Source organism: Xiphias gladius, chromosome 22 (genome assembly GCF_016859285.1).
Source record: "Xiphias gladius isolate SHS-SW01 ecotype Sanya breed wild chromosome 22, ASM1685928v1, whole genome shotgun sequence".
Lineage (NCBI taxonomy): Eukaryota > Metazoa > Chordata > Actinopteri > Istiophoriformes > Xiphiidae > Xiphias > Xiphias gladius.
In genome coordinates, this window is record NC_053421.1 from 1,467,278 (window position 1) to 1,486,550 (window position 19,273).

Sequence of the window (19,273 nt, forward strand, 5' to 3'; positions counted from 1 at the left end):
TGAACGTGCAACAGGCACGGTCTATCTGTTTGCTGACTTTGTGTAACAAAATTGCCTTGTTACCTTACTAGCTTATTACTATGGTGAGGCAGTCAAGGCAAGGTGGATGAATGGCAGAAGGGACTGGAGAGAAGCAGTTGCCAGACCTAGTGAGCTAACAACAGTGTTCTACAAGTTACTTTGTCAGACACTTTATTGTCATTACCCTCAGAGTTAAATCTAATGTACCTCTGAGCAAAGCAAAGGAGGCAGGCTACATTAGTAAATTTGTCTTGTCCTTTTCTTCATAGATATGAAAAGGGAGCAAAATCCAGTGTGAACATGGCCACAGGAACAGGATACCTGCAATGCAAAAGTTCAGACTGTTTCAGATTTTTTGCCATACAACACTGCTGCGCCCCTGCACTAGCTGCATTTAAATGAGGTGGTTTTTCAGGCAGTGCTGACGGATGTCTGAATGTGTCCTTCGTGGTAAGGCAATAAATCATGTTAGTGATAATAAACAAAGAAACATTGACAAAAACATTAGAGCTGCTCAGATATAGCCTATACAGACAACGAACACACATGTCCTTACTTTAACTTACTTTACTCTTCCTATTTTTGTGAGGACATTTAAGGCTCATGAGCATGGACACTCATACACACACACGCACATGCACACACACACACACACACACACACACACACACACACACACACACACACACACACACACACACACACACACACACACACACACATGACATGCACAGCCAGCTGAAACAGGTACAGTGTCTAATGCAGATCTCTATCACTGATTTCCTGCCCAAAGAAGGGCAACAGCAGAGTCCAGATTGCTTCCCTCACATATCAGACATTCCTCAGATTCCTGCTGCAGACCTGGAACTGAGGTCGAAGTACAGTCCAACAGACAAGATCATCGGTCTCCCTGTTATACACACAAGCCCTCACTCACTGCATAACAAGAAACAGTAGCCTGAGCCTACTGTCTGCACTATGTAGGTCACAAACACACACAGACATACAGTAGGTACATGCTTACAGTACTATGTAATGTGAAAGATGTTGCTCGTAGTGAGGAACCAACAGAAAAGTATTGTCACCTCTGCTGTTCCCCTCAGCTCTAAGGAGTGTTTTAGCACAGTTCATTATTTTAGTTTTACATCCTGTAACTTTACAGTTTTGGTTATGTCACGCATGAGTCATGAATTTTGCTCCCAGCAGCAGCAGGCAGTTGTTTTCAGTAACACAGCTTTTAAAACCCACTGTTACTTGATAGCTGGTGAACATAGTGGAGCACATATCCCTCGGGAAATACTGAGGCCAATTATTGGGCAGTTATCTGCTTATATGTTCCCCATAACAACTTTATAAGATGATAATTTGTAAAAGTAAAGTTTCCAGCTTTGTACAGCTTTCTCCCAGGAGGCCAAGACTCAATTAATGCAGGTTTCACAATAATTACAAGACGCATGACATTAGTTAAAACAACTATAAATTTTTAAAATTTTTTACTTTGGCAGTCTCCAGTGGTAGGAAATGAAGGCACTGCATAGACTGCACCAGTTTTCAGAGGGCTTGTCTCATTTGTCCACAAGCAAAAACCTATGCTATTAAATGTATAGCGATTATTTTATCTAAAAGCAATATAAAATAACTGAGCCCCCAACATCCAAAAAGATTACATTGTTTTTCCTTGTATGCACAATATAAATAACATCTTGGGGTCTCTGTATAAAAGAGGGCTCTGGGAAATATTTCCTTAAGATGTTTCATGCAAAGAAATGAAGGGAGTTAATTATCCAGATGAAGAACATCAACAGAAGAGACCAAGCAGTCATGTTTATCACATTTGATTACTGAGGTTACATACACTTACACATGCTGCCCCCACTGCTAACTGTGAGAACGAATGTGTAAGTTAAACAAAAAACACATTTTCACTGTGTGATAACAACATCCTATACACTCCACAGAACTCTAACATGATGACATTGCTACTGGCCAGTTGGCTTGCCTGCTGAGCATGATATGATAACCCAAAACTCATGACATCTGTTGTCACTGTTGAGTCATCTTAGTGGTTGACACTTTGCCTCAGAATGATTTGCTTTGTTATCAATGTCAGTATGTGCTTGTGTGTTACATAACATCATACTTCCCACAGCCTAAAGCAGGTAATTACTAAATACAGTTTATGGTGTCTGTTGGTGCACTGACCTCCAATAGCTTCACACCTCGATGTCATCTCCCAGAGCACCAGGGCCATGGAATAAATGTCAGTCTGTTTGAAGGACTCAATGTTCTCCAGATTGAGTCGGGCCTCTAGCACCTCTGGAGCCATGTAACGTGCTGTACCCACCTACAGTACAGAGATAGCAGAAAGGGTTAAAATGCATACACGGAGCATAGGAGTGCAGTTCTTGTTCCTATAGCTGGGTAGACAGAAAATGACAGGAATAACAGCATGTCACTATCACTCCAGCACACCACCACCACCACCACCACAGTAAACACTATATTAGTCTGCAGAAGTGTGCTGTTTTATTTTCTCCAAGTGTCTGGTTTGTAGTTTTTACTGCTTACAATCAACTTATGTGCTCAGTGACAATACATCTGACCTCCTGAATTTAATTCTTAAGTGGATGAGATATTGGACAAGATACAAAACTACACTTGTGACATACTTCCTTTTCTGGTTATTCGACTGTCTGAAGTTTGTCATCAATTTACTACTGCACTGAGTACAGTTGAGCTTACTTTGTAATGTGACATCTAAAATGACACTATGACAGTTTCCACGTTGCTGTTATGTTGCATTTTCTTTGTAGCCTCCAGTCGAGTTCCTTGTAAAACCTTGATGGATTTAAGGGAGTTCTGCTCTACCAGAGGTTGGAAAGAAATCATGTTTTCCAAACCCCAAGTAAGACTTGCTTATGAAGTCCTAAGTCAAATCCCAACTCAAGACAGATAAGTTCCAAGACAAGCTCAACATGTCCCAAGTCAAGTCCCAACTCAAGACCAGTAAGTTGCAAGTCAAGCCACAGGTCATGATCAACAGGTCCCAACTCAAATCCCAATGCAAGACCAATAAGTTTCAAGTCAAGCTCAAATTCAAGGCCAGTAGGTCTAAAGTCAGGATCAGCAAACCCCAAATCAAGTCCCAACTTAAGACCAATAACTTCCAAGTAAAGTCCAACAAGTCCCAAGTCACATCTCAGTTCAAATATAATACGTTCCAAGTCAATTCCCCAGTCAATACCAGTATGTTCAAGGTTAAGATTAACGTGTTCTATTTCAAGTTAAAACCATCAAGTCCAGAGGCATGCCCCTCCAGCCAGACAGGTTTGCAACACCCCTCCATGGATTGTAAAAAAAACAGATACATTTTTCTTAACAGATTTTAATATACATAAAACCTAATCAAATACCTCAAGAAAATACTGTTGAATTAAAAATCATTGCAATAGAAATTACAATTGAAAGTATGGCAATTCACTACAATTTTAATGATGTGATGACATTCATCACATCAAATCTGCCAAGTTGTTTCTTTTACGGTAGCTGTAATAGCTGAAGATCACGATCAATGCATTGGTTTTGTTATGATTTTATGTTATGTTTGTTTCGGTTGGTGTGTCAGTTACAATGGAAATTAGGAAGTTGTTTTTATTGCATTTGCCAACATCGTGTTTGCTTTTGTTCGTTACAATAAAGCCGCTTTGTGCTATTTACTCATTCAACCACCCCCTGTAAACTAAGTATATTGTTTGTGGAATTTAGTTGTATTGTAAGCACACATTGCCCCCCTCTCTGGACAAAAGGTTTAAGTAAAAGTGAAGGCAAAAGTCATCAGACTCTTATTTCTCCCAATGATACCGTAAAAGCAAGAAACAGATGATGTTGTGGCCAATGCTTCACAGAACAGGTCTATAGCTTTTAATGAGTAATGTTTTTGCACAAATCAGTATTAATTTGCACAATGGTGGCTGATGCTTTGTTCCATTTCCAGCAAGGAGAACTGTGACTGAATGATCTCTCATTTCAGAATTAGGAAAGTAGGGAACTAAAACATTGGTTTGCAGTATTGCGTAACTTCATATCTATCAAAATACCTTACTGGTTAAACGCGCAAAGCTGAACAAGCTTGCTGGCTATGTTTGCAAAATATTGCTGACATAATATCTACTGTTGCACGTGGAACACATTTATATGCAGTGCAAAGAAAATTTTGTGGCTGTCCATGTTTCTTCACAGATTTTTCCGAGCTGGACTGCATGAGCACACATGCAGGGGTTATAATTACAACCAACCAGCTGGGAATTTCCAGCTTCCATTTGTAAATGGAACACATCGTGAGTGCCAGGGATCACAATTAGAACATTTGAATGGATAAAACAGTACAGGAACCAAGTATTTCACTCTGCAGTTTGCTACTAACTAGGAAAAAGATAGCAGGTAAATATTTGCAGGAAGAGATGTGTATTCTAAATCATGGCCTGGTTTTTGTTATGTTTGCGTCAACTCTATGTGTATGCTTGTGTACATAGGTGTGGGGTGAGGCTTCACAAGTTAGTCAACTCTCACCTGTAGCTGCTGCATTTCTAGCCAGTGAGTCATAAATCATAAAAAAGAAGGACAAAGTCCCACTGAAAGACTGAGAAGGAGCTAAGAGCTGCCTTGAGGAGCTTGCATGTCACAAAAAAGCCTTTACCTCTCCCCTTATCCCTTGATTGCCTGTCTGTCTCTGTCAGATTTGTTCTGGCAGCAAATCATGTGCCAACAAAACACATAAACACAGAGTGGGACTTAGACTGAAGGAGGCAAAACAAACACAGCCAAATCATATATCACCAAAAACCAAACCAAAACTTTTGTAATGCAGGGTTTTGGTGGTAAACAGAGAGAGTTACCATTACAGCAGATACTAAGCTTTCTCTTCAAAACCCACAACTTGTAACAACATATTAAACACCTGACAGCAGTACTTAGGTTTGTAACCACTGTTAGCCAAGACTGACAGGGAGTTGTCCTAGGGCAGAACTTTAGAAATGCCCTAGTCATATTCAGTGATTGAAAGTAACTAAGTACATTTACTTAAGTACTGTGCTTAATCACAATTTTTAGGTATTTGTACATATTTGTATTCCCATTTCATCCTACTTTATACTTCTATTCCACTACATTTCAGAGGGAAATATTGTGAAAAATATTTTTACTGCTCTACATTTGAGAACTTAATTACTATTTATTTTTCAGATTGACATTTTACATTAAAACACAAATTATACTGGCACATTTATGTTGTTAACTTCAGTGTTGAGTAATGTGCACTGTCCCATATACAGTAAATAAATAAACAAATAAGTATATAAAATACAATACATTGTTACAGATTAGAGCAGTAGTCCCTAGCTTTTTTAATTTGTAACCCATTACAAAAAAGCTTCGAGAAAAGTTCTAAATATGAATACAATTTGTGCAGCAGAACTTTGTTTTTTTTTTTCTTTTTTTCTTCTCCCATTAATTATTTCATGGCTTCTCAGATTTATCTTGTGACCATTTGGCGGGGGCCCATCCCCTAGGTTTGACACCACTGGACTAAGCTGTATATAAAGTAGATAAAAGTTGCCTCACCATGACCTGCTACTACAGTTAAATGCTTCTTACTCATTGATGCGTCGGTATTAACGATATAATAAAGTTATGTATAATAATATATCACTCACAACGGCCGTTTTTTTGCAGAATGAGAAGTTTTAGTTTTGATACTTTAAGTATTTTTTGCTGGTAATACTTTTACAATTTTGAATGCAAAACTTTTACTTATAACAGAACATTTTTGCAGTATATTGTTGTATTGCTACTTTGTCTTAAGTAAAAGATCTAAGTACATCTTCCACCACTGGTCACATTTGTATATAAAGACTGTGGAAAATTTGCTTTAGATAGTTTAGTACTCTTTAGGTCATTTGCTGCTCTTCCTATCTGGAAGACTACAAGCAGAAATTAAGTGAGTTGCTAAAATACAACATAGCAACATTGCTCTTTCAGCTAAGTCTCAGGATATAACAATGTCTGATAAAAAAAGGAAGGCTATTAAGTCACATAATAAAGAAGACAAATTATTAAAAGAGGATTGCCATCTGACCTGTCCACTGTTGGCAAGGTCATCCACAGACAGGCTGCTGTCCAGACAGAGTCCCAAGCCAAAGTCACACAGGCAACATGTCAGGTCGTTCTTCACCAGGATGTTGGAGCTCTTCAGGTCACGGTGGACTATGGGCACCTTCAGGCACAATAGAAGTACGGTTGTCAGTTTCAAAATAAAAGCATTAAAGTAGACAATTGAAGGATAAACATGAAAAATTAAAAGAACAAATATGAACTTGCACATGGTAACAAATAGCATATAAACACATTTTATAATGAACAATATGGTGCATGACAAGGTATTTTATAAACTACATGGTTGATTACCATTTGATTATCTGTGAATATTCGTAGTTATATTTTTGATGACCCCCTGGCCTTTTCTCTACCACCACCATTAACTTTTCATTTTGGACACTCCACAAGCTTTCCTTTTGCCCCACCCTCAAACTAATTTGTTAACTTATTATAAAAGTTACTGAAAACTGATGGCTGTACTTTTCTATGAAATTTGCTGTAGATATTTATGTTCCAATGAGGGTAACCTCTTTTTGGTGTCTCCCTTACCTTTCCGATAGCTCCACCCTCAGGCCAAAATATCAACTGTGCAGACAAGATGTTTTCAAATTCAACAGGTGGATTACTATGAGATTTGCTGAGTGCATTCATACTCCCAAGGTGATATGAATTTTAAAACATCTTTCCTCTTGTGCTATTCTCATGTAAAACCTTGCATTTTCAGCACCACTATTGTTAAAACTCAAAGAATTGAAATAAATGGCAGCATTTTTTTTTAACAGTAATGCACATATTTTGACAATATAGCAGTATATTAAGTATCTTGTAATATCTGCTTTGAATTGCAGTTTATAGTTTACAGATCTGGTATGCTGCTTTGTCAACTGTAAGTTCAAACTAATAATAATAAAAATAATAATAAGAAGAATTACACATTTTTTTAAAAATAGTTAAGTTAAATCAAATTAGGCAAAAGTACATATCAAGTAAAGTAGCAATAGAATACCCAACAATAAAATAGGATAAAAACATTAAAATGATCACATAAAACACATAAACATAAAAAGAGAAAAAAAATGATGGTAATGTCATTAAAATTCTTTTTGAAAAGAACTTTGTAAAGTGATTTAAAACATATTGATTCTTCAGCTCCAGACTCTAAGGAAGGAAGCTCTAAAGCATATCAATGATATAACATAAATCGCTGACAGTTCCATGGAAAGTAACATGGATATTCCGTAGACACAGAGACCATAAACATAATACACACTGTCCTACCTTTGGGCGTCCACAGGGGAGGCGATCACTATGGAGGTGGGCAACACCCCGAGCCAGAGAGCTGCCCAGCACCTGCAGCTCCTCCCAGCTGATCACATGGCGCGTTAGGTACTCCTGGAGAGCAGGGATTATGGGATTGGTAGCATAATGAAAGGGGACAATTACTAGAGGATTGCCAATAGATTAATATTGAAATTTAATAAATTTAAGGATTAAAAAATAGACTATCTACTGTGACATCTGCAATTTACAACACAGATTGATAATGTCCCACTAATGCTGAGTAATCTGAGAGGGGTGGTCTCACCTGTAGGTTTCCTCTGGGATGGAAGGCAGTGATGAGCCAGTACTGCTTCTCCACCTTCCTCTCCTCAGCTGTGAGGAAGTGGAGGATGTTTTCATGTCGGAGGTCTGTATTGGAGAAAATGTCTTTCTCATTCTTCCAGGAAGCGTACTCCTCATAGGGGAAAATCTTCACAGCCACAGTTTCAAACTGATCTGAGGTGGTCTGCTTCAGCTTAGCCTTGTATACCTGAGCGAAACGACCTTTGCCCACCTGGAAGAGGATCAAAAGTTATCATTTTAGTTAGAATGGCAAAGCGCAGAGTAGGTCCACAAAAGAATTCTAAAATACTACTAGGTTTGTATACCAGCAGATCCAGATCTATAGGTAGGGGCTCAGTGTTGTGGTTCAGGTTGTTGGCGTGGGTCGAGCTGCTGTCTGACCTGTCATCATCCATCATGATGGCACAGGCGTCACTGCAGTCCAGCCCACCAGCTCTTGGCTTACGTTTCTTAATGCTGCGATCCCATTCTTGGTTGAGCATGCGTTGCCGGTAGGTTCTGTACCAGTAGAACATTCCCGCAACCATGATCCCCATCACCAGCAGGGGCAGCAGGATCACCAGGATCACAGAGACCAATGGATCTTGAGTTGTAGCTGGAAAAAAAAAGGAAGTTGAGATAAATAAAAAGGTGTACTGCATGTGGCATAGAGTATATGACCAGGAAGCTCATAAACAGCAACCAACACTGAAAAGAAAGCAAATCAGATGATTGAGGTTGGATTATATGCGAGATTTAGAATAAACTCGATCAACATATACAGTAAGCAAAAAACAGTGATGAAGTGGAGGATAAACCCAGCACAGCATTTATAGCAAGCCAGACTTGTATTTAGCTGAAAAAAGACTAAGACTGCGTTTGAAATGAATCATCTGAAAAGTCTGCTATGATGAGTTTCATAATGTAGCTAATGTCTGCTGACTGTGGTGAACGCTGAAAACATGAGTCATGATTGTTTGCTGTCATTTCATTTTTTAGCTAGCAGTGGTAAATGTCTGAATGGGCGGGGTTTTCCCTGCCTATCTGAAGTTAAGGTGGGCTGATGTAGTGGTTTTTGTAAACACCAATGTAGGGACAAGGCAGTGTTGAAGAACAGGAGTAGCAGTCATCTTGGGACTGTTAGAAGGCTGTTAATGCAAACTCAGCTTTTCAAGTGGCTGCTTTCATGTAAAAGCCTTCCACCGTAGAACACTGATTATGACTTTACTGTAAAGCATCTACAGAAGTGTTGATGCAATCTACACTTGAACATTTCTCATACTTTATTTTTGTTGGTCTAGTCGTTTTTCATGTTTAGGCAAAGAGTTGCAGGAGCTTACATAATTTTTGGCTGAACTTCAACCAACACAAGAACTCTGTTCCTATAATACTTATAATTGATTTGGTCACACGTGATTACTGGTGGTAACAGCAAGTTTTGTTTAATACTACAGTAACACTCTGACCAGCTACTTTGTCAGAAATAGAAAAGAAGAACAGTTGGTGTATCTGCTAACAGCATAGCCAAACAAACTCAGGTTATTTTGCAACAGAAATCAGTCAATAATTGGCCTTTTTCCATCAGGCCATCTTCAACTGTGATCTGATTTCATGCTGCACACGGTGTGGGTAATTGAGAAGTTGGAGGTTTTCATCTAACAGTTCACTCTGGCTGCCCATGACTGTTCCATTACTCTTTGCAACATTTAAAATGTATCAGCAGTCACAAAATGCACAAAATGACCATATCTTGATTGAATGGATTTTATAGTTTTGATAAAAGATTGCGGTAAATTTCCTCAGTGTCATATACATTATAAAATACAATAAAGCCCCCCCATTGTTTGGCCAGTTTAATGCATTTTGTTAATAGAACAAGGGAATGTTAGGTTTGCGGCATCAGTGAGATAAAACACTAACAACGGATAAAATGCTTCATCATTTCCTGTGAATCCCTCATGTGAAGGCAGCTTGAATCCAGTATGAAAATGGCATACAAGGCCACTAAAAATGAAAACTACTCTATAGTAGTACTTTGTAATAAAAGAGTGTCTTTCAATTCTTTGGATACATCCCTCCTCTTTTGAAAGAAGAAACAGCCAATCATTTCCACAGAAAAGTAACTAAAAGGGATGGAAGTGGAGTAAAGGCAGGTCTTTGGAAGACACACAGCCTAATGTGTGTGTTTTGGGTGCTGCATACAGAAGCAGCACGCTGCAATTTCCTCCCACTACTCATGCTGTAATAGTCCAACAGAAGTGAGCCCACGACAGGGAAATCATTTTTGAAGCCTGTGCTATGAAAACAACATGTTGTTTCGTCCATTAAATGTTTTAAATCTTGTCATTCCCATCGTAACAATGGCTTTTAAAATATATTTATAAATATGGGTCTGTTCCTTTACATTTGTGACCTCAGTAGGGAGCTGACTCTATACTCAGTCAATAGGCCTACAGTGGTCACTACCAATAGCGTGAGCAGCCTTTACAGCATCATGAGCTATAGCATTAACTACCGCCTCTGACTCTTACTGCCAGCCTGGACAGACCAGCAGCCAATTCTCAGAGCTCCGGCAGCAGGGAGAAAACTGTTGAGAGCCTGTCTGCCTTGGCTTGGCCTGGCCCGTCCTGGTCTGCTCTGGCGGGGCACCTTTTCAAAAAGTGTCTCACTCAGTCTCTCAGGGGAACGATACTCTCTCTACTCTTTTATTTATTAATTAATTTATTTGTTTATTTAGTTTTTTTGTCTGGCCTCACGTTAAATCATGTATTTATTTCCTATTTTGCCCTTTTTAAAATTTTACATTTCTATGGAGCATCCCTAGGGTCAGCTGAGAATAAAAAAAGAGCCATGCATAAATCTGGACTCTCAGTTTAGAAATGCCAAACATCCTCCTTCTTCAGAGAACATGGAATGGTAAATACAATGTTACACAATGAAAGCTGTGTAATGTCCAATGCAAAACACAATATAGCTTTAAATCTAGATAAACTAGACTTACTTGGCGGATGCGGTCATTATTGAAATGCTCCATTTCTTGTTCTCTGAAGAAATAAGTCATTTATTTATACTTGACTCTTTTTTTTTTCAGCTGACCCTGGGGGGATTCTGTACATTTCCTACCACGATAATAGGCCTTTCTCTATGCAGGGTACCCCCGTAGTTTGGACTCCCGTACTTGGGTGTTAAAGCTTGGCAAGTTCAACTTAGGAGTCCCGAATCCTTAGGACGGGAGGAGTATTTACAATTGGAACAGCAGCGTTCTTGCTAATCTCAGCATCTCAGCTTGGCACTAATGATTACACTTCTGTACTACTGTACTCTGATAAAATAATCTTAACTCAAAGGTCCACAAACAGACTTTTTTGTGGAAAAAATGGCATTGACAGTGAATGTAGTAATAGATACACTTATATCCAATCCAATGAAATCTGATATGGACCACATTGCCTCTGTAAATTTCCGTTTATATATATTTATTTACTTTTTATTGAAATGTGATGGTATAGCTGTACACACAAGAACCCCAAAGTCCACAGAGGCAGTGCTGTTCTTAAATTGTCCAACAAAACATCTATTTATTATGTATTCAGCTTTATCTTCTCAGACAAACTGGCAGCAACAAATATTATATTTCAACTCTGAGACCAAATTTCAACTTTCAAAAGGAATTTTATCGTATATCAAAATGCTACAGACAACAGAGCTGGTGATGAATTGAAAGACTGTTCTCCTGGGATGATGGCGCACATTGACGGGCTGGTCTCACCTGGCAGGTGGGTCCTTACATTTCTGAAAACAAATTTCTAAGTAGGCATTATTTAGATAAACTGACCACATATTTGAAATCTAGGACGCAAATTGTAACAGCATTTCAGCCTGGCTCAAAATCTCCACCATTGCCACTGGTTGGCGCGCAATGTATCCTTGGACACATAGCTGCCACACAGTCCACACAGTCAACTCCCAAAGAACCCTCGATAAAACAGGTGAGGCGAGTGAATAGTTCAGGATATTTGACCTGTACTGGGCTAAATGCAGACTTTAAATTGGAGCAGTACTTGGGCTGTGACTGATAATGTTTTTTAAGTCCAAAAGAACAAAAGTACAGATTGAGAAAGGCCTAATGAGATGGGCATGTTCATTCATGTTGTTCAGACCCGTGATGGGTAAGGATGTGTTTGTGTTTAAGATATCTGTAGCATTCAAGAAAGCTGTGTGGCTAGCTAGCTTACCTGAAAACGCTGGTGACTAAATACACTTAGCACCATCCTTGTGCATGCAATGTTAATTATCCATGCACTGTCCTACTCTGCTGTAGTGTCTGCATAAACTACTGTAACAGTAGCAAAAGCATTTTAGTCAGCAAGCAAATGCTAATAAAGTTAGCTAGCTAATGCTACTTAAAAGTCTTAAGTTTAGTTTATTCGACAAGAAGAGAAGGGATACACACACACACACACACACACACACACACACAAACACGCACACACACACACACACACACACACACACACACACACACACACACACACACACACACACACACACACACACAAAAACACAAAAACAAATCTACTGAAGAATAATACAAAGTCCTACACTTATTTCCATTTTGGTCTTTGATAAAGACACACACTTGAGAATGGAGATAATGTTATGAAGATATAAGCATGGTGTCAATGAACCTTTTATTAACATTAACTAGCAAGCTTTAGCATTAGCTTCCCAGTTAAAATGCTTAATTTGGAATGGCATCATGAAGCAGCAAAGACTGAGCTAATGCGTTAAATAAACATTAGAGACTATCTTTGTCATGCCAATACTTGCTCTAACCTTTGTTATAATGTTTGTTGCCATATTCGTGGCTTTTTGAACTTCTGTGCAACAGCTGTCATTTAATTGTACAGCCTCATTAACCGTAAAGAATGTCTGATTAATATTAAACTCTGTTTCTTTAAAGAAGTGATTGCCTTTGAATCCATCATTTACTGGGGTGCTGTGTGATCATGCAAGGTAAAAACACTGACAGTGGGATGCATAATAAATCTTCATTTTGTGGTTTTGTGGCTGTGTGTGTGTGTGTGATTGTCAAGCAGTAAATCTTTCACAAACTGCTTTGGGTAGAGCTGCGGATGCAATGAATCAAAAAGTGCTGAACAAAAACACACGCTCAGACTTTTAGATCTGAGAAAACTTCAAAAATCTGGTAGTAAAGTGGGTTGTGAAATAAGACTTCCAGACAGTCAGACACTACTTCTAACATTCCATGTGTCTGTACATGTGTGTATGCTTTAAGGGTTTTTTTAATTGCTTTGAGGTTTTTGAGGTTTTAGGTTTATTTCCTTGCTGTCTTTCTGTTATGATTGGAGTGTGCAAGTGTGTGTAGTCAAGGTAAAACACAGCCAATCAGACAGTGCCAAGACAAACTGGTAATGGGACTAACCTTGCCTTTTCCAATCAGGATGCCAGAGTGTTCTCATCCAGTGTTCAATGAGGTTTGACACATCATTTCGACTAGTAGAGGGATCCTCACCTCTGGATTACTCACATTATCAGTGTGTGTGTGTGTCTGTGTGTGTGTGTCTGTGTAAGGATGTGAATGGTGGGATTTCAAATTCTGCCATCTTTCACTCATGCTCTTAATGCTTTAACCAGTTGCTAATTACTTGGATCCTCACAGTGTTTTGTGAATAACTAAGTTGTGAGTTGGGTATTTAAGAGGAACTATTCTCCTCGGAAAATGACAGAGCCAGACATGAGTTCATGTTCAAAACAGGTGATGGGTGGATAGATGTAAGCCATTATAAACACTGAGGAGGTTGAAGCACGCTTCCAACAGGCCAACACTGAGCCAGTTTGTCTGCTGTGCCAGCAATACACTTGGGGCTTTACATATAATTATTTTTGTTAACTAGATCCAACATTTCCGTTCAAACCAGTGGGTATTTTATGGTGTGATATTTGTGATATTTGTTGTTTAATTAGTTGGTCACATCATGGAAAATGAAGGTTGTCCATCAATCTCATACAGTTAATCATGAAATGAATAAAACTCAATACCAAAAAACTGTATGCTACGTGCTGGGAGACAGACACTAAACAGGTGGACAGACAAAGTTGGCGACTAGCTGGTAAATATAGTGGAGCATTTAGGAGCTGAGGGGCAGTTATAGGGTTTTTTTTTTTTTTTTACCTCAGAAGTTGGTGCACTGGTAAAAATTCTGAACAGTCTAAACAACTGAAAAAAATGACATTTTCAAGAATTTTAAAGGTGCTATATGTAAGTTTTCTCTGCTGGCAAACGTGGTTTCTTGCCGGAAGTGGTTGGTGGTGATAATGGCCGCTTGCCAAGAGCTTCAGCCGTCGTTGCATTTACAATACGAGAGGTTATAATACGCCCTCTGAGCAGTGCTACTTCATCCTATCATGTTGACTGGACGCTACAGTGACTCACTATCGCAAAGTATTATGATAAGGGGACGGGCCGGGACTAGTTTGTTAGTATGGCAATCAGTAGAAGAAAAGAAGTGATAAAAATAGAAGCAAAACAAGAGTTAACATTGGCATTGCTTTCAACCACTGGAGACAGCTCTTGGCGAGTAAAGCAATGAAGTTTGATGTTGAACTTGCAACGTTTCTTCTAGAGTGGTAAGTAAACAGGTGTTAGTGGTAATGTTGGCTATGTAGCAATAGCAAACACTTACATATAGCACCTTTAAAGAATTATAATTTTTCACGATTCTAGCGCAGCAATTTGCCGTATTGTGTCTTTTGTCTTTCGCGATACAAACAGTTTGAAATAATCTTACTCCACTGGCAGTTTTTTTTTCACTTGTTTGAATAAAGACTTTTAGGGCTCAGAAAAGCAGAAATAAAATACTCCTTAAAATGGAGATTTTTTTTTTCGTTTTTGTTTGCTCTTTTTTGTTTGCTCTCTGGGGACCAAAGCACCCTTACTTTCATGGTTATATTGGCATTAAACATGATTTCTATTACAGTACACAAACCACATATTTAAGAAGTTTAGCATCAATATAGTTGTGTATCATTTTTCCCCCCGGAGTTTTGCCCTCCTAAATGTATATAAATAATCTGCCCTTATCCAGGCTGGTATATTATGGTGGAGCGTGGAGAAATCCAGCCACAGGGAGGCTGGTAACGCTGACCAAAACTGAAGATCACACTCACTATTTACCTGTTATGATAACAGTACTGCCTTTACAACCCAGACTGCTTCATGGATCATATCTCTCCAGGTCCCCATTCCCTCCCTCCGACATCTCTCCGTAGCTCTGTTTCTGGCTCTCCATCTGCTTCCTCATTCCATCTCAATGTTCATCTTTCCAGGCCACCGTTCCCTCTTTTTACCCTACACTGCCTTTCCTCTTTTCCTCCTTTTAATGTAGCTTAAAATTAGCTTGGTTGACTCATTTCACTATAAATCAGTCTGCTGTGTGACTGATGACTGATATACTCATTGACAGCAAGCCAAGATTCCACAGTTAAGGAGGAACTGTAAAATATAAGAATAAAAAAGAATGAACAGATCTTTGAAGATGCACAGGGCCACTTTTTCCTTTATCGCTCCATATTCATCCTCCTCTCCTCTTCCTCTTCGAAGGCGGCATTAAAGTCATTTTAATTAATTTTTCCCTTTTCTTATTTATATATCTTGTTCTCCAAAATAGAAACACCCTCTTGGCATCAAATTCCTCACTTCATGCCATGAGTAACATTTCATGCATCATGAGGGATGCCAAAATAACCCATGAAATTACTTGGATGAGATCAGGCGACATCTGTGCAAAAACACAGACTGTGTGAGTAAAGGAATTCATGTAAGAAATGAATTTGTTCTCCCTTTGTCTCATTCTTCACATAGCATGCCTCCAAGCATGTAAAACTGACTTTCCCCATAGCACACCTGTAAATAAAGCACAAAAACAAATAACACGTTACCACGATAGGGCAGTATTTACTATCAACCCACTGAAAGTAGTTCACGATCTCCAAAACACGTGTAACTGATACTGTCTGAGAGGCGATGTAAGTCTGCTGCAAATCATCTTTACAGGATCCTGATTAGAAACGTCTGCTGTTTCACAGAGGTACAGGTCTCTCAGAGTGAGAGCGATAATGTCTGATGACTGACGAAAGTTTTGGTTTTCAAAATGAAGATTTAAGAGTAGTAAAAGCAGACTAATTTGGTTAAATTTGAAAATGTGCCAAATGGGTTTTTTCCGGTATAATACTTTAACTTTAAAAGATATTGTCCATGCTGAATCAGAAGGAAACCAGAATACAGCTGGAGAGTATATACCTATGCCAAGGCAACACAGTCTTAAAAATTGTTCATTCTAATGATAAAAAAAAACATTTAGATGTGCTTCCATGTGCTAATTATAATTAGCTAATTATAAGTAGCACATGGACCCGATCTATTTCAAAACACACATACTGATAGTGATAGTGACAATGATTGGCTGATGACGGACAAGATTTGGGGAAAATACCTAAATACTGTCCAGTCTTTGTACAAAATTGTCTCATTTAGCACTACCTAAAGGTGAATTTCCATCAGGAGTCATTTGGAGTAAATGTGAGAACCTGTCATCTTAACCTGTCACCTTAGTTTGATTGCAATTGCAACAGCTCTAGGCCACAGCTAGAAGAATTTGGCCAATAATGTCCAAACTGTATAGCATATTCCAAAAAATGAGAAAAACACACCAAACTGGTCAAGAGTGGACGTAAGAAAAGTGTTGGAAAGACAAAATCAACATTGTGGACATGGGTTTAAGAGTTTGTCCATGAAGATTTTTTTATAAAAACATAATTTTGACTCTACACCTCAAAGTCATGGAAATATGTGCCAAAATGCCAAATTTTCTTTATAAGCGGTCACATGCAGACACGGGCTATCTTCCTCTTCCCCTGCTTTTGGTTGGCAAACAAAACAAAATGATGCATTATCACCATTGTTTGGAGATGACAGAATAGATCACTTAGACATGCATTATCTGTTAGGTACCACCTTAAAGCTGCATTAATTGATTTGTTGGCCACTTGGGGCCAGTGCAACAAGCAGTAAACGCTAATTTATTTTCTATTTACACATCCAGCACATGCAGATCAACGCTAACCTTCATTTGGCATCGTGTTTCTGGCCACCAGACCAATGTAAGTCTAAAATTCATTCTCCTTTTAGCTCTAGTTTGGCCAATAACAACTCTGGAACAAGTATCTGGGTCTTCAGCTGCTAAATATATACTATATTAACCAACTAGTCACTAACTTTGTCTGTCAGTTGTTTAGTTCTGAACAGGTAGTGTACAGTGGCTTTATGGGAACTTTTTCAATGACACCTGCCTGTTGCTGCTGGAAGCAAGGTTGGTGAGAGGGCTAAGAGTGAACTAAAATATTTAAGTTGCAGGTCATAACACCAAAACAATAAGCTGAAAGAAGTTAAACACTCCATGGACCTGAGGGGAACTGCAGAGTCGGGTGGTAATTTTCTGTGGGTTTCTCACTACAAGAGACACCTTCTACATTATGCATAGTCATTTGATACATTATTATATAATTATAAATTGCGTTCTTTTCATTTTTTCAGGTATATCTCTAAACTGGACACAGCTGTCTATCCCAATTTAAGCAGCTCTAATAAACAGCAGCTCTAATTTACTATTTCATCATCACACCATACAGAGACAGTGACAACACAGCACACATTTCCCTGAATGATTATCCTCTGACAGAATTCTCACTGAGTTTTCCATCAAAAGCTGTCCAAAAACTGCTGTGGGGTCACAATGTTAACTCCCTCATAGTGACATTTTCAACACAATTAGATGCACAAATCACACACACCCGAATCCACAACTCTCATGCAATAAACCACATGCACAAACACTGTTACAAGCATGTCATAAGAATGTAATGCTGGGGAAAAACAATGTGAAGCATTTGTAGAGGAATAAGCTAGGGCAGTGGTCCAATAAACAAACGAGGACTTCCTGCTGCATGTTTCCTCAATGGGAGGAAGAAATCACAACCCTTAGGCTCTGAATGTGTGTGTGTTTGTGTGTGTGTATGTGTGTGAGTGTGTGTGTGTGTGTGTGTGTGTGTGTGTGTGTGTGTGTGTGTGTGTGTGTGTGTGTATGTGTGTGTGTTTGTGTAAATGGTAAATGGTAAATGGACTGCACTTATATAGAGTGATAGACTTTTCTAATCTTATCAACCACTAAAAGTGCTACTACTACTGCCACATTCAGCAAATTCACACACACATTCATACATTACATTCACACAAAGTCACACATACTGATGGCACAGCCATCCGGGGCAATTTGGGTACAATATCTTGCCCAAAGACACTTCTGTCTGACATGTCACTTCTACCTCCTGTGCATGTTCTGTTGTGTTCTTCTCCAAGCCCTCAGGAGGTAGGGCTTGTGTGTGTGTGTGTGTGTGTGTGTGTGTGTGTGTGTGTGTGTGTGTGTGTGTGTGTGTGTGTGTGTGTGTGTGTGTGTGTGTGTTTTGGTGAGAGATACAGAATGACAGATAGGCTAGATAGATTATAATTTGCACAAACTACTGTACACATTCTTGACTGAACTTACCAAATTCAGAATGGAGTGCTTAGATTTTTACTTCCAAGGATTCCCTATTAAAGTAAATATTTATGCTGTTATTATCCAGAGTGGTGGTGTCCCATGTTAATTAATAATTGTAAAGATCAATAACAGGAAGATAACAGTTCAGCATCAGATATAGACCTGCAGTCAAAATTCCAGTTTGTTTATAAACTGTGTACAGTGAATGGAAAAAACTGCCTACCAGTACTGGTCACGGTCATGCACATTTAAACTCTAGCTAATTTACTGCCCACGTAATAGCTGCCGATGAGTGAAGCCATGCCAGCAAAGGTGTGCTCAATTTGCAACACAAACTCACCAAATAATCATGGCACATAGATTCTTTGAAATTTTGTGTAAAGAGGAGAATTTGGTGGATACACTGCATTCATTACTGTGAGACATCACCACAAGCAAAACAATGGGCTTTTCACACAGGTAACTGCTGTTCATTACCTGTGTGAAACCAATGATCAGTGTTGGTTCTTTTATCCATGATCATTCCACCATCTCAACCATGTTGTTATTATTGTAACCATGGCGACAAAGGTCCTTTAACCTTCAGGAAGTTCTTATTTTAACCCAAACCATGATCTTTTACTAACCCTAACCAAGTAGTTTTTGTGCCTAATCCGAACCAAACAGTGACCGTTCCATAATGTTAACTGAGTGTTTATTGTCGTTACCATGACAACGAAGGTCTGGCATGCCTGTTGCTGGTATGTTGTATCCGAGGCTAGGGGCAAGCGACCCACAGTGGGTACAGAAGGTATTCAGACCCCTTCACTTTAATGCACACTTTACTGTGTTGTAGATTTCATTGTAAATGGATAAAATTACCCTTTACCCATTGATCT

General features: G+C 38.9%; 1 protein-coding gene across 1 annotated transcript in view; it reads right to left on the minus strand.

Moving 5' to 3' along the window:
* Positions 1-19,273, minus strand: part of LOC120784290 (TGF-beta receptor type-2-like) — a 43,311-nt gene that overhangs the window by 9,580 nt on the left and 14,458 nt on the right. Inside the window, exons 4-8 of the mRNA XM_040117966.1 lie at positions 8,103-8,392; positions 7,760-8,008; positions 7,453-7,566; positions 6,155-6,292; positions 2,224-2,365 (exon numbers count right to left, since the gene is read on the minus strand). Of these exons, the coding sequence (XP_039973900.1) occupies positions 2,224-2,365; positions 6,155-6,292; positions 7,453-7,566; positions 7,760-8,008; positions 8,103-8,392 (933 nt within the window). The remainder of the gene's footprint in view (positions 1-2,223; positions 2,366-6,154; positions 6,293-7,452; positions 7,567-7,759; positions 8,009-8,102; positions 8,393-19,273) is intronic.